Source organism: Neolamprologus brichardi, chromosome 17, assembly GCF_056152115.1.
Source record: "Neolamprologus brichardi isolate AB-2024 chromosome 17, ASM5615211v1, whole genome shotgun sequence".
Taxonomy (NCBI): domain Eukaryota; kingdom Metazoa; phylum Chordata; class Actinopteri; order Cichliformes; family Cichlidae; genus Neolamprologus; species Neolamprologus brichardi.
Window position 1 is genome coordinate 31,950,103 of NC_142120.1, and position 15,780 is coordinate 31,965,882.

At 38.5% G+C, this 15,780-nt stretch overlaps 1 protein-coding gene across 3 annotated transcripts in view; it reads left to right on the plus strand.

Moving 5' to 3' along the window:
* lrp8 (low density lipoprotein receptor-related protein 8, apolipoprotein e receptor) overlaps positions 1–15,780 on the plus strand; it is a 178,114-nt gene that overhangs the window by 76,099 nt on the left and 86,235 nt on the right. For all 3 annotated transcript variants that reach the window (XM_006804008.3, XM_006804010.3, XM_006804009.3), the window contains exon 3: positions 6,918–7,040. In XM_006804008.3, the coding sequence (XP_006804071.2) occupies positions 6,918–7,040 (123 nt within the window). The remainder of the gene's footprint in view (positions 1–6,917; positions 7,041–15,780) is intronic.

The window sequence follows — 15,780 nt, forward strand, 5'->3', positions numbered from 1 at the left end:
CTCCCTTCTGTCCTTTTACAAGAGGGTTTGTACTCTACTGCGTAGTACATAGGTTGTGCTTTAAGATTATCTCTGGGACAGCCAGGGATTAAAAAAAAGAAAGAAAGGGAAAAAAACGGGGGCGGGCAGAAACTTTCCCATTGTAGAATTTTAAGTTAAGAAAATGAATAATGTGCCAAGTAAATACAGTGAGCAAGAAATTAACTCCAATCAACAGGTTGAGGGGGAGGAGAGTTAATTTTCATTGGCTAATCATCAGTTTACACAGCCGTTCTTTGTTCGGCGTTTCCCAGGATTTTTATCTTTTACGCTGCTGCGATGACTGCACAAGCTGCTTCAAACACTTAGTGGTGAAGTTCTGTGTCTACGTCTGTCACACATTTCTTGTCGGTTTAGTTATTCAAATGGGCTTTTGTGTAACATGCAAATTATCTGCACACAGTTTGAGCTGAGTCTCTGTAATAGAATGACTGACGATGCAACATGGTTACCCTGGTATTTAGTCTGGCCTTCCTCGCTAGAAGAAAAGACTGAGTGGGTTTGGTAAATTCTTACTGGGATATTTTAAACCGAATTTGTCTCAGCATTAAACGTAATTTATTTATTTATTTGTTCACATAATTAAGCGCTAGCTTAAATATCAGGTCCAGCTAAATAAAAGTAGGATTTGGAGAAAGCTCAGGCACAAGTTACAGGGCAAAGACTGTGTTGTGTGACTTTATGCATAAAAAAGAGATTAAAAGAGATTACCTGCAGGAACTTCTTTTTATGTAATGGAAAATTTTCCCAACGACGGTTCTCTGAATGAGCTGCTTAATGTGTGATGAAATACTGTGCACTCCACACAAATAGCCCTGGAGGAAAGGAAACATGTAGCTAAGCCAGTAGAAACCCATGTTAGGCTGATGCTGAGCCCTAAAACCAAAGAAAGGTCCCTCCATGAGTGCACTGCTATACCGATATTGACCCTGGTACTGGAGATACCTAATGATTCAGTAATATCAGTTAATTTACTGCAACTCGCAGGGCCAATCCAGATGGTTGCTACTTTCAAACACATTACTATCCCAACTTTATGAAATAACCATAGGCATCAGGGTAAAAAAAAAAACTTGGACATATCTGACTCTAAACAATTAAGCCAGTTCTTCGTATCATTCTTTAAAATAATCTGCAGGATTAATAGTGATGATATAGATGTCCATTGGAAATAATGCAGTTGCTTGCTTGGTCCATTTGTAATGTGTAGGGAAGTCAACAGAACCGATGCTTGTAATACGTTGGAAGAACTGTACATGGCACAACAGAAATTAGATGTGGAAGATTGTGACGAGGGTTAGGGAGACCGGCATCTAGATCGTTTTAAAGAATTAAAGGTGAATGAGTTTCAATTAAATGTTCAAAGTATCTTATTTTATCGTGAAATGCAAGTTGAAGGTTTCTTGAGACAGCTGGCACTGCCACTGCAAAACCAGCTAGGACCCCAAAGCGCTTTACATATCCAGTCATCCACCCATTCACACACACATTCACACACTAGTGATGGCAAGCTACATTGTAGCCACAGCCACCCTGGGGCGCACTGACAGAGGCGAGGCTGCCGGACACTGGCGCCACCAGGCCCTCTGACCACCACCAGTAGGCAATGGGTGAAGTGTGCCCAAGGACACAACGACCGAGACTGTCCAAGCCGGGGCTCGAACCAGCATCCTTCCGATTACAAGACGAACTCCCAACTCTTGAGCCACGAGGCTCAAGAGGATTTAGTGTTTGTCTAAAGTTGTACAAATGCTTATGCTAGCATGTACTGTAATAAGGTTATAGCTTGTAGGTTACTTGGCAACTGTCCTTCATATTTTAGTTTGTGTCCTATCAACAAAATATCGTATAATAAAAAATAAAAAATTAATGATAGTAAAAAATTCTACTGATATTGTTGCCAACTACAAATTCCTGCTATCATGACATTGGTATGTATCATCATATCATGATTAGAAAAGCTAGCTGGGCAGGGAGGATTTTTAAAAAAGCTACATTTAAAGCTTCATTTATAGCAATAAAAATTGTAACGTGAATATTGCTTCATATTTTTAAAGACTGAAGCTTAACTTTAAGGACTACCAAATGGCAAAGCAGTGTAGAAGTCCAAAGCTAGTTTATTCAGGGTGCTTAAAACCCGATTCAAAACTGTCACTACCTCTAATTAAAGGATGGAAAGTTATCTCACCACAGCGCTGTTGTCTGTTTCATGCCATTGTTGCCATTGCAAATCAACATTTCAGGGCTGGAGTCAACAGGTCCTTATTAGAGGTGACACGGCTATGCCTCTGTTGTAGCTGCTGGATGTTTAATTTACATTCTGCTGGCCCTCTTTGCGTTTGTGTGTGTGTAATGGAGTCTGTTATTTGAATTACTTCAAGGCAGGCGCTGACCTTTACCTTTTCTCAGGGCAAACTATAGTGTCTCAAACCATGTTGTCAGGAGTATATGGAGAGGAATCCGTTGTATGTGCTTTGTATGGACAGAATGTAGACTGTATGAACGTCGATAGGGCAGCTTAGTCACTCATTGATCATGAAGGTCTCCAGAGTGTGCCCTTAGTTGAATGCCATAGCTTGTGCAGTAGCTGCATCCTTGAGCAGTTTTTCTGGTACCATGTACATTGGGGCGTCCAAGTAATTTAAGTTATGGGACACATGTACCCAGGTTAAATATGGATGAGGTCAGCCAAGTAAAATCAGAAACACCTTTTTTTTTTCTCCACAAAAAAAGGAAATGGTTAGCCTGAGAGGTCTTAAGAAACATACATGTGTTTTCTAAAATATGTCTCAATTAATTGGCATTCATTTAGTAGTCTACTGTCATTATGAAGAAACTCTAGTTTCTTTATAAGATCACTGCACTAACCGCCTTACTTCAGTGTGGCAATTGCACATCCATTCACCATTGCTCTCTTAAATGTGGGAACCAAAATAACAAGGGAAGGGGTTGTTGGAGTCTTTACTGCTCAACAATTTCAAAATCCTGTATTGGTTGGGCTCTAACAGTATTAATGTAAGGCCTCCTAATACTGATCATTCAAGTGTGACCGTTCAATGTTAATAAGTTTTTACTTCACACCATACATTTTTGGGGATCTCAGAGGATTAAAAAGTTGTTCCCAAAAGCAGTATGTTGATACAACATAGAACATCCTTGATGTATTTACAGTTTTTTAATTAAATCCTATTATGTGTGAGTTATTGGTGTGTTTTTGTTTTTGACAGTAAACTAAAATCAGATTTTTGACATCTAGGATGAGGGTTTGTTGGTAGGTATGTATGGGTATATTTGCATAATATGTCTGCAGTTTTCCACTGCACATTATTCACTCTCTCAAAATAACCTTATCATAAGGCAGGTTTAGGCTGTTCCATATGGATGGCATCTGTATATGACAGGTCTTGGAGCATCAGAATGTAAATGTAAGCAGCAGTTTGTGTGTGTATCAGCAACTCTTAGGAGGATGTGTAGATGTTTTCCTAGTTGGTTCTAAAATAATATATGCATGCTTTTACAGCTATTAAACTCCTTCCACAGTCATTAACTAAAGGAGTTCTACTGTGTGTAATGGAAGAAGTGAAATTCGAAAGTCTTTTTGATGTGTAGTGATATTTTTTTATTCTTAGTGTCAGTTTTTAAGCCTGTTGCTGAAAACTGAGTTTTTATTTGAATTTTTATTTTGTTACAGTTTTCTGACTGTTCTGCCGTAGACCTGAGTGTGGGAAATTTTATTTAGAACCTTAAATGTCAAGATGAATGGTATTGTCTAGTTATGATATATTTTATTGAAGTTTCTGTTTTCACAACCCCTTTCTGAAGATTAGTTGCTGACTTTCCCCCCCAGAACAATTAAAATGTCCAGTATTCTCTACAAAACACAGTTCTTTGTGGGTTTAAAAAAACCAAAAAAACCAAAAACCTGTGTCCAGTGTAAACCGGGATGTGTAAGAGTGCTATCATTGAAAATGATTTCTGCCCACCAAAACAAGAAGGAAGGCATCAGGGAAATTAGATAAGAAGAAAATTAGTTAACTGATACTTAAGTTTTACAAAAACTCTTGTATTATATGTTGTAAACAAGAGTTAAGTTTTGTCGATCCGAAATAGCGTAATGTTCATGTGAAAACCTACAAAGCTAAAATTAAAGTACATTAATACTAATTTTGTCTTATTCAAGCTTGCATGAAACAAACTGTCAGTTTGGTAGAGTTAGTGCTAGCTAAACTGGTTAGTTTAAACTTCTAATGATCAACTATGTTGGTTCAGAGCAGCCACGGCGTTCATGGTCAGTTTGAAGTTGCATCACGGCATCAGTTTAAAGTGATGAAGCTCTCTCGTTGAATTCTATCTTTTCTACTAGCTTCTTGTGTTTAAGGATCAGGACACGGAGATACAGCTTGTGAAACATCTACTTATATCTTGATGAATTCAGTCTGCTAAACCCAAAGATCAATGAATATCGGAGTAGTATCGCAGCCTAATAAAAACTAATTTACTTATAAGTTATTATTTTTTCCGTGCTGCACTGCTACATCCAGTCCTAGGGTTTCATCATCTGTCAAATCCCACTTTAACTCCTGCTTGTACGTCTTTCACCTGAACCAATATTTATCTTTATCCGAATTAGGCAGTCTTATGCTGAAAATGACTGTGTTGTGCTATGAGCAGAGATGTATTGTGAAGGAATATTCTGGTGTGTACACTGTGGCCGGTGTTTTATCAGGCTGTAGGTGGAGATGGAGGGAAAGACAAAAACAAGGAGGGTAAAGTGGAAGAGGTGGTATTTATGTTAACATGCTGGTTGGAAGGAAAAGGATTTGTGTGGTCTGTTGTGAAGAGTAATGCCATTGCGCAAGACCCCACCTCAACAGCCTGTATCCCTCTTGTCTTTTCTTTCTCTGCCCCTATAGTCTCTCCTCTCTTCTCTTTCTCATTCTATTTACTTTTGTCTCTGGCTCTGACTAGTCTGGAATCCCAAGAGATATGCTCTTTTTCATTTATTCTATGCCTACACCTTCTTCAATCTATTGCACCACATGTCCCTAGACTCCCTTTTTTTCTATACTTGGTATGAATACTGTACAGGTGAGCGTGCGAGCAAATGGTTATCTGACTTTTCTTCAATTTGCCATACATTATCATTTCATTTAAGTAATTGTACGTACACATTTAGAATGCATTAGTCCCCACTGCTGATATAATGCTCTTTTCCATAGTGTGTGCTTCTTTATTATAGCTTTCCTTTGGGCTTTCAGTTGTTACTCTGCTTTCGTTGATACCATAGACTACACACACACACACACACACTCCAAACCCTTTCTCCTAATAATATGGTGTCCAAACAACTAAATTGCGGTCTCAGTTGTGTTCACAATTTTGACAAAATCCTGATCTGCTTTTTATCTCGTTCCATTAACGTTAAACTAAGCTATTGGTGTTTGTTTTTTGCTCTACCGTATTAACCCCCCAATTTTTTTTGACTTTTGCTAGTTTTCTTTAGTCAGCTATGATTCAGTTAGACTACTGTAAGTCCACACAGTATTCATATCTAACCTGTGTTAGCAGCAGATCAGGTATCTGGTGCATATGAAAAAAATGCACTTGTCAGAATAAAATTACGCTGGCCTACACACCACCAAACGCACAGTGCTGTTCACACTCGCACAGTTTCTTGCCATTTGTCAACCCCCTCCACCTCCTTCCCCCAATATATTTCATCATGGTGAGCCAAGGCATCGCTAACATGCCAGGTGAGTGCTTTCTCTTGTTCACTGGCTCTCACTGTCAGGGAGAGATTATATATTTATTTCTTTTACCTTTTCCCGTGACAGACCCAAGTGCTTCAATTTTCCATTTGCTTGGAGAAAGTGACTGCACAAAACCTTTGGACTCCGTAAGCTATCACTGCTACACAGAGCCAGCGTTAGCATGGAAGGTGGATCATGCGGTGGTTAAAAATGGAGAAAAACCTCTGACCCCCACAGCACATGTAGTATATCCAGCACATCCTTACAGAAAGAGGCCTGGTTAAGCTGCCGGTGCTTTTCTCATTCATTCAACCTGAAACACTGTTATTTATTTGAATTCGAAAGAAATAAAACCCATCTCACATTGGATCACCAGACTCATGTTCCTGACCCACTAAGTCTGCCTCAAAGAAGACGCACAAACAAAGGGTACCTAATCAAACGACCCTCATTCCCTCTCGTGTTCTGATACAAGTTGCACTTGAACACACCATTGATGCTCTGACTGCCTAAGTAGAAACATTGCCTGCTGTAGGTTAAATTAAAATTGGACTGGTTGGTGCTCAGAATTGCTCTCAACTAAAGTTCAATTTTAATTACCTTGTTGACTTGTTAAGTGAAAACATTTGACATGTTTTCTTGGTGCGTTCTTCTACATCACATCTTTCCTAAAGTATTGTTCTTTTTTCTTTTTTAGCTTTAATCAGATATTGTTGGCTGTGCTTAAGAGACTATGTCCAAGTAAATATCAATTATATTGTCTAATAGTGGTTTCGGATCTGCCGGGTGACTGGGGCTTTCTGTGTAGAGTTTGCATGTTCTCTGCAGATATTCGGTCTTCCTCCCACAGTCCAAAGACTTGGTTGTTTGGTTAACTGCTTATTCAGACTTGGCTGTAGGTATGAATGGTTGTCTCCCTCGTAGCCCTGTGTTATACTGGTAACCTGTCCAGAGTGTACCCTGTCTCTTGCCTGCAACCCTGAATTGGATAAGCAGTTAAGAAAATGGATGGATTGATTCCTAATCTGATTCAATCATTCACTGTGTTGATGACTATCAGAGTATCAGCAGACACAATGCTTTCTTGAGGCCATATGATAATGTTGAATGTTTCTCTTCTCTACACAGCGAAGAAGACGTGCGCAGCCACAGATTTCACCTGTAAGAATGGACAGTGTCTTCCTGCTAGGTGGCGCTGTGACGGAGAAGTAGAGTGCGCAGACGGTTCAGATGAAGCCGATTCAATCTGCAGTAAGTAGCAGCACAGCCACACTGACTGGGCAAACTGTGAGCAAAGTCAGTTTTGTCAGCACATATGCACGCACACACACACACACGCAAACTTCCCTGAGCATAAAACACTTCCAAGGTCACTCATTTTCAGTGTGTCACATTTTGCTGCACGCCAGCCGCCGTGCTAACCTTCTGTTTCTCGCACATTGCCTCAGAAAATAGCATTTAGTGGCTTTTTTGTTGTCTGCTTCAGCAGCAGACTCAGAACCTTTGTACAAGGTTTGATCAAGGCCCTCGATGGCAGAAGAGTGGACAAGATGTCTGCTGAGCATCCTCAAAGTGCGAATTAGAAATAATTACTGAGCCCTAAATTCATCTCGTTCTCATTAAGTAGCTCATGACACAAGAAAAAATTTCTCTAAATTACATGTTCAGACACGCAGTGCATTTTAGAAACTTTTTTTCCCATCTTGTCCAAGTTCACATATTATCACTTTAACCCTAATAGAAACTGTAATGCTGTTTGATAGTTACGGTGCATTGCAGCTAATGTAGTTATATTTTACACAGACAAATGTAATGTAAGGTTTTATTAGTGTTCCTGTAATTAATAAAATGACTGCAGTTGAATTTGAGTCTGTTCTGGAAATTGTGAATGCAGCAGCTCATTAACGATGAAATAAATTATTTTGTACTTCTCTCCTTAATACACGTTATATTATTTCAAAGGTTTTTAACCTGTTAACCATAAGCTGTCCATTTCAACATTTTTGTTTCTAACTTCAAATTAGTGATGCCATAATGTTGCAAAACATGCTTATAATACATAATAGATACCTGGAAACAAAAACTGAGAAATGTTCCTCTGCACAAATTAGTCCATCTCAAAAGTTTGAATATTGTCATTTTTTAAAAAAAAAAAGTCATACGTTTCTTTGAATTAAAAAATGTAAACTATCATCAGTTCTCCATTCTTCATATATATCAATATAGCCAAAATAACAGATTCCTGAAAATCAGTAATCAAGTGTCTCAAATGATCTAATTTGGGTTTGCATAAACAGCTATTCATGCAACGTAAATACAGAGTATCACTGAGTTTAGTTCAGTACATGTGACCTCAATCATGGACAAGACGTTAACTTGAAACTTGTTCAAATGACGTGTGGGGTAAACCACAGAAGTTAATTCCAGAAAAGTTGGTTGTTCACAAAGTACTGCATTGAAACATATCAATGGAAATTTGACTAGAAGGGAAAAGCATGGTAGGAAAAATCCTGAGAGTAAATGTCTGAAAACGTTGATTCGATGAACGATGGGGCTGGGCTCAGTATATCTAAAGCTAGATGTCAAGATAGGACATGGGAATGCTTGTGCCAAATCATATTGTCCGGAACAACAACACTAATCCGGGCATGTCTGAGAACAACACAGTGTGCTTCGATTTCACACCTAAAAACAGAGTTACTTCAACAACCTCCAACAAGCCACAGTACTTTACATAGTGTATGTGTTAGTGTGGTGGAAACAGAAGCTCACTGAAGCTAGAGTGTTTAAAGACTTTACTTTTTGTTTTTGGATAGGAGACTAATGGCCTGTGGTAAAATTGGTAGACGTTAAAGTACTTCTTTGATATAAGAGGCTTTTACTAAGCTATATATAGCTTTAAACTTTATGAATACTTTTCTTTTTCTTGTTTGTTAACTACATGTTCAAGCTGTTTAAGATAAGATAACCTTTATTAGTCCCACGTGTGGGAAATTTATTGTTTATAACACAGACCAGGAGGTCTCAAAAATTGAGTCTTGGAGTAGTCAGTAACTTTCAATAAATCTGTGGGGGAAAAAATAAACTTGAGAAATATTTGTATCAAATGATTATAGTAAGCGTGCTCTAAGATAGTTTTGGAAGAAAAGAGCATAAGGGGTGTAGTCAACATGAAAGCATGATGGCTTTCAGTTTTGACGTAGATGAATTATCTGTTTATTAGTAGTGATCACTGGCATTTTACAGAAATTCATCTTAGCTAGTGGTGCCTTGACTTCCCACTTCCTTCTTTTTCAAAAAGGCTAACACCTATTTGCAGTTTTTTTTTTAAAGATGATTTTCAAAGAGGTGATCAAAGGACTCTTTGAAGATCCTTAAAGTAATAAGTATGATTGGGATAGGCCAAGGACATGTGTGTGGGTGCGTACATTCATGCACGTGCCTATGAGTGATCCAAGTGCACACACTGGCATAAGCATGTGAATAAAACTAGAGTCGATGCTCTTATTTAGTATTCATCACAAGGTGAATCTGTAGGTCATTTCATCAGATTAGTGGACTTGTGGTTAAATCTCATTACATCCAATCAAGGTCAGACACTGTCAGAGCTTCTGTAACTTTCCCAGCCATTGATCCTCATGGCTGTGTGTGTCCAGATGAGTTTATGTGCATGTAAGAGAATGTCTAAGTTTGCTGTCTACGCTTTCTTGCAAACATCAGAATAGTATTAACAAAGTACATTTTTCTGGAAACGTTAATGTGTGTTTCTGACGAATCTAGTTTTTTTTTTTAGTGCTTGACTACACAAGCAACCATATTTCATACTAGGGCTGGGCCATATCATACTGTTCACGGTAATACCGGTATAATGTTGGGCAACGTTGGAAACTGAAATATCGCGATAGAATATGGGTAAAACGCGCATGCGCAGTGCCTTTGTTTTCATACGCACACGGCGGAAAAAGCATGGCGGCGACAGCAGATCATTGAATGAAACGGATGAACCAGAATTGGTTTGTAAAAATGCTGCAACTTCAGTGGTGCGGAACTGGTTTGGCTTTCATCCGTCAGATACACAACAAAGCACTATTTTTGGTAGAGCATGCTAGCGGGCCGTCGTTATTCCCGTGTTTTTTGGAAAATACGGCACACTTAAAATCAATCCTTTGATTTTTCTGAAAATCGACAGTGCCCCTTATAATCCTGTGTACCTTATGTATGAATTCTGGTTGTGTTTACTGACCTTGAAATGATTTTATGTACACGGCGCTCAAAAATCTGTCAAATGTTTTAGTACGACTTTGCTAAGCTACAAAGCCGCACCACTTGATGGATTGTCGGAGCATTACGGCTATCGTAGGCAGGAGCCTCGCGGAGTGATACGTACTGTGCTTCAACATAATAATACTGTACTGTGTATAACCTCTTTTTAAGTTTTGTGGATATTATACATGGTTATGCTCAGGATATGTCGGCCAATTTCCACTGGAAATGCCTTTTGGTTAAACTGTCAGCAAGGAATTTGCATTTGCACTGTTAAATTTTTATATAACTTTAATGCACATAAAAAACAGCTGCTTGTTTAAGTGAAAATACATTGATGGGGTTTTTTGCACTAATAAAGTTGAGGAGTTGTAAAGTATTTTGTCTAGTGTCAATTATATCATCAGTTATATCGTTATTGCAAATTTTCAAATGTATATCGTGATAAATATTTTTGGTCATATCGCCCTGCTCTAGTTCATACATGAATCTACTTCACGTAGTGTTTTGAAGATAGTCTTGGAGAAAAGCATTTAATATGACAGTTAAAAAAATCTTGAAAAGATCTACCATTAATTGAGTGAGACAGTCTATAGAAACATAAAGTATATCTGGATTCATTGTTTCTTTTTTGTTACCCTCTGTATTTTATTATCTGAGCCAGTTCTAACAGCATCATCATCATCTTCCTTTTTTTCTGTCTCTCACTCAGCACACTTGACTTTGTCCTAAAGTATAAACTGTATATACCCCCCTTTCTTACAGCCTTCTACCGCCTTGTGTCACATTCTTTACTTTGTCCTTGTGATTTCTTCTGGACAGTTTGTCTCCCACTTTCTGATCTGAGTTCAGTTTAAGTAATGCCTTTGATAGAATTGATTGCCCCAGGAGGGAATCGATGAGCTGATCCCCGAGACTTCGGGTCGCCTGCTGATTAACTATGGACCTCCGATGACGCCTCTGAAACCACACACGCACACTCTCACACTCTCTCTCGACACACACACACACACACACACACACAGAGGCAGGCCTCTCTGTAGCTGTCTGTAATTATACGTCTGAAAATGAACCTGGGCCTGGAGGGGATTCTGGAGAAAATGTTCAATCAGACGAGTGCTGGTTGATGCATGAAAGAGTGTGCACAGTGTTCTGCACTGAACGTTTTCTCCAGAGAAACCAGAGAAAACCTAAACGGGCATACGGAGGACACGCCAGGTCCAAGCAAATTCAAACAGAGACCGTGCTAACTATTTATTACTGTGCACACATTTTTGTTTAATAGCTGCATCATAAATTGCGATTGAAGTATCATGAATTCACATTGCTCAACAGCAACATTTAAAGTAAGTAAACAAACATCAAACTACAACATATATATTTGAATCAGTTGCTTTCCACTTAAAGCGCTTGAAAAGTTTAATCAAAGTGGCATTTAAACAAAAACACCTTAGCCAGTTATGCAAATTGGTGTAACAAACTAAGCTAAATACTTTGGTGTTTAAGAACCATGTTTAAATACATTTCTAAATATAAATTAGTTTTACATGCATTGTTGCTGCAAATGTTGCTGCACTTTGTAGTCCACACAAGAAAAGAAGGAGGTCACAATACCAGAAATGAAGTAGTACCAATAACAGTTGATTTACATGATTCTCGATGATCATCCTAGATACTGAAACATAAAGTTTAGTAAAAAGTATTTTTAATTTAATTTATTAAATATGTTCATATTATATTTTGCTCACAAGGCACAAACTAAAATGTTGGGATGGTTATCGAGTAGGTTGCTAATGTTTACATTATGTTCACATAAGGTTTTAATTTTAGGCATTTCAAACAATTTAGCCAATGTAGCAAAGCTGATTTCACAGTGGCATTGCCAGGAAAATACTCTGGATTAACATTATCACTGCTAATTTTAGCACTTGGCAAATAGATTGTACGTGCATTTTTTTTTTTTTTTTTGCATGGTACAAAGTTCCATTCAAAATATGATTTGATTATTGAAGAATATCATTAATGTTTTTAAGGGGCTCTTGAATGTAAAGTCCACACAATGATTAACTTTATCTGTTTGACTGTTTTCTGACTTTTTGACTACTTCACCATTAAGTATATTCAGTTCAACTTTTCAATTCAGTTCTGTTTATGTAGCACTAAATCACAATAACATGCAACTGTATATTGTCACCATGACCAAACACTCGGCGAGAGTGGGAAGGAAAAACTCCCTTTTAACAGGATGGAACCTGCTGCAGAAACAGGCTCAGGGAAGGACAGTCATCTGCTGCAACCAGCTGGTGGTGAGGAAGAAATCAAACAGAACAGATGTAGAATAACACACCAAGGCAATAAAATAAAAGTAATGATTTTCTGTTTTAATAGTTTTATTTTAAGTTGTTTTACTCAATTATTATTATTAATAATATTATTATTATTATGAGTCTGATGTAAGTATAACAGAAAAAAGTCTTGAGGCACTATGTTAGGGTTCCTGCATCAACTGCAGTTACCAGTTTAGAAAAATAGACTCATTATGCACTACAGTCATGTGAAAATGACCAGACAGATGACCTCTCTTTTAAATTTTCATAATGTTCCATGCTACTGGGAACCCAGTCCATTTACCAGACATCAAAGCCCTGGATTTCTGGGGTCTAGACATTACAGCATCCATTTACTCTGAGTGGCATCAACAAGATCCTGCAGTTTGACAATCAGGGCTGATTAAAGGAGCTGTGTAGTGTCTCTCAAGTATTATTTAAAACCCCATCTGTATGTGCATTCTGTCTCTGCTGGTGCATATCTATAGTTCTGGGATGAAAGTGAGGACTCCTCACCGTCTAAGTGTCCCCATGTAGATAAAAGTTACAGAACACGAGACACTCTGCACCCCTTATTTAACTGCATATGGAGCAACGTCTAACCTTTCCGGTGGCCCCGTCAGTCCAAGTGATGCTTGAAAACGTTGTATAAAAAGCAAAAACTGTTCAAGAGTGCTTAGGCTTTGTGTGTTTTGGAAGTTGTGGAGGATATTTTATATTCATAGTACAAAAGACTTATTATCAGTAGAAGTAGTCTAAGTCTACTCAGGCATTTTTCACACTCGGAGGCATGATGATAAAGAGTGTTCTGAAAAGCCTCTAATTGTGAAGCATAATAAGAGAAAATTAGACAAACAGAAATGAGAATTGTGATAACTTTATAAGTTGAGTCATCTCAAATCATCATTCATGATAGGATAGGATAAACACAGCGGGATAAAACCGAGAAAGCAACAGTCTTATTATTCCCTTTAGCTCTTTGATATGATAAGAAAGCAATTATTCCTTAATTTACTCAGAAGAAACTATAAAGGATTTGGCAGCATTTGTTTCTTTGCTTCAAATACAACTCCATTCCAGGGCCTTGAACTCGGGATATTTTCCCTAAAATTCTTCTTTTAATACTACAAGATTACAATATTGAGTTCCAATGTGTCATTAAAGGCCATGAATATAGTGTCACACTTTGAAAACTGTGCCTCTGTTTAGTCCTTTTTTATATTTATAATCTCATTAGATCATTTTTTTTATCAACTTACCCAACCCCACCGGGCTTTATAAGTGCCATGATTTCATTCCATCTGATGAAACTCATACATCTAAAGACACAAACTGTCAAAGCAGAGTCTCTCATCACAGCAGGACGTCTTTCCCAATTTCTAGTAGCGATGATTTATAGCGCTTATATCCAGTCGCCACTCTTCAGATTCTTTTTTTTTTTTTTTGACCTGGTAATTAAGGCACGTCTGAGGAAACGACTTTAGCAAAAAATATTGAAATTGTCGGGCAAGGCAGATGGATCGACGGCTGCTATTTTTCTTACTCTAATAGATATTTAGTTGGCTAAAGTTGCAATGCTTTTATAGTAAAGAGAAAGGTTAGACTCTTTATCGGTCACGATGAAGAGCCTATCATAATATCTCAGTGATATTAAGTCAAGACAATAAGAATTTTGAATTCAAAACTGACAGTCACAATGTCTCAGGTGAAAATACAATAAGTGTCATATAATGTTTAACTATACAGCATTGCCCTAATTGCCAGCTTCTCCTATTCGTTCATCGTCTCTGTCCTCTCTGTCATCAGTTTCACCTCCTTCTGTGTCATGAGGTAGGCTTTGCCTTGTCTCTGTGTGCTGAGACAATAGGCAGGTCAGCGCATTATAGCGAGGAGGCAGGAGGGTGTGCGAGTTAATTGTTTTGGAACGTAGAAGGGAAGGATCCAGTGAGCTGCACTGTCGGACGGCTTCACTTTCATGCTTGAGGCGGCGGCAGCACCTGCCATAATTTCCCAGGTGGCCTCTCCCTCTCTTTTATCCAACTCTCTCTACCTGTCTGCCTTCCTTGTTCTTTCAGTCTGGGAGAAAGCAAGTGACCTGTCATTAAAGGACACACTAACAACGTGCAAATTTAAGAGCTGTGCAAAAGAAAATCAACATTCAAAAGCTGTTACATGGTTATGAACACTGGAAATATATGAGTGAATATTAGGAGGTCACCTAGCTACTTCAGAGACAATGATGTCTAGTGTCTTGCTGCATGTTCTTTTAGTTGCTACGAGCTCAATGCCATTCACAGACTGCAACATGCAAAAAATTAAATGCCACCAAAGTTCACCACTTTCTTTTTGCCTATCGCTGTGTTTATTGTGATTGAATTTACAACCCACCATTATGTAACCACAGAAGACTAACATGAGTTTTGTGACTCTATTGTACCACACCTCAGGTCTGAATAACACATTTATCAGTAAAAAATGAGATTCATCCTCCAAAGAACCAAGCAAAAAGAATCTTTTTTTGTAGAAAGGCCATCCAAACACATGAGATATCAGTGGAAAGCCCAGGATGTCCTTTATTTAGTTCGTCAGGACTTAGTAGGGTAGCTCAAATAAGTCACAAGATATGGACCAAAAACAAATATCACTTAAAGAGGATATCATTGAACAGGCTGCTTCTCAGGAGGATATATGCATAACCCAAGGATGAGCTTACAAAATTGAGCATTCCCCATGTCATGCCTATACAGTAATAGCGTTTTTCCACTGGTACCTACTCAGGTCGGCTCGGCACGGTACGACAACGCTTTTAGGGTTTTCCGTTAGGTTGTAGTACCTGGTACTAGGTACCTACTTGGCTGTGGTTCCAAGCAATCGGAGGCGAGCTCCTTCACGAAAAATGAAAACCGACATTTTTTAAAACTTGGCAACGAAGAAAATGGCTGCATAAAAACCGTGTGCATAAAAACCAGCACCGTGTGTCCCAAGTCTGACCAAAAGCCACAGAGCAGCTGGTATACCATCGCCTCGACGTCCTCCTTTGTTGTGGTGTATATGTTGCATACCAATGACGTCACAGGACGTTGAACCGTGTTGCTATAATGACCCCACACACATTAGGTGATCCGAGTCGAGTCACGTCAAGCCAATCTAGGTAGGTACTAGTGGAAAAGGGCTTTAAGCTGACTTATTCCATGGGGCGGGGTTTATGAAAGAGGGACTCTATGCAGTCCTGTGAGAAATTAAGCACACCCATTGATTCATTAGCTTCTAGAACCACCTGACTTTACATTTAGAATCAGTCTTTACATTGTTCATGTTCTTTAAAGTGTTGTTTAGTTCATTGAGGTTTGCGGGAATTCGTTTACGCAGAGCTCTGAGATCTTTCCACAGCATTCCAGCTG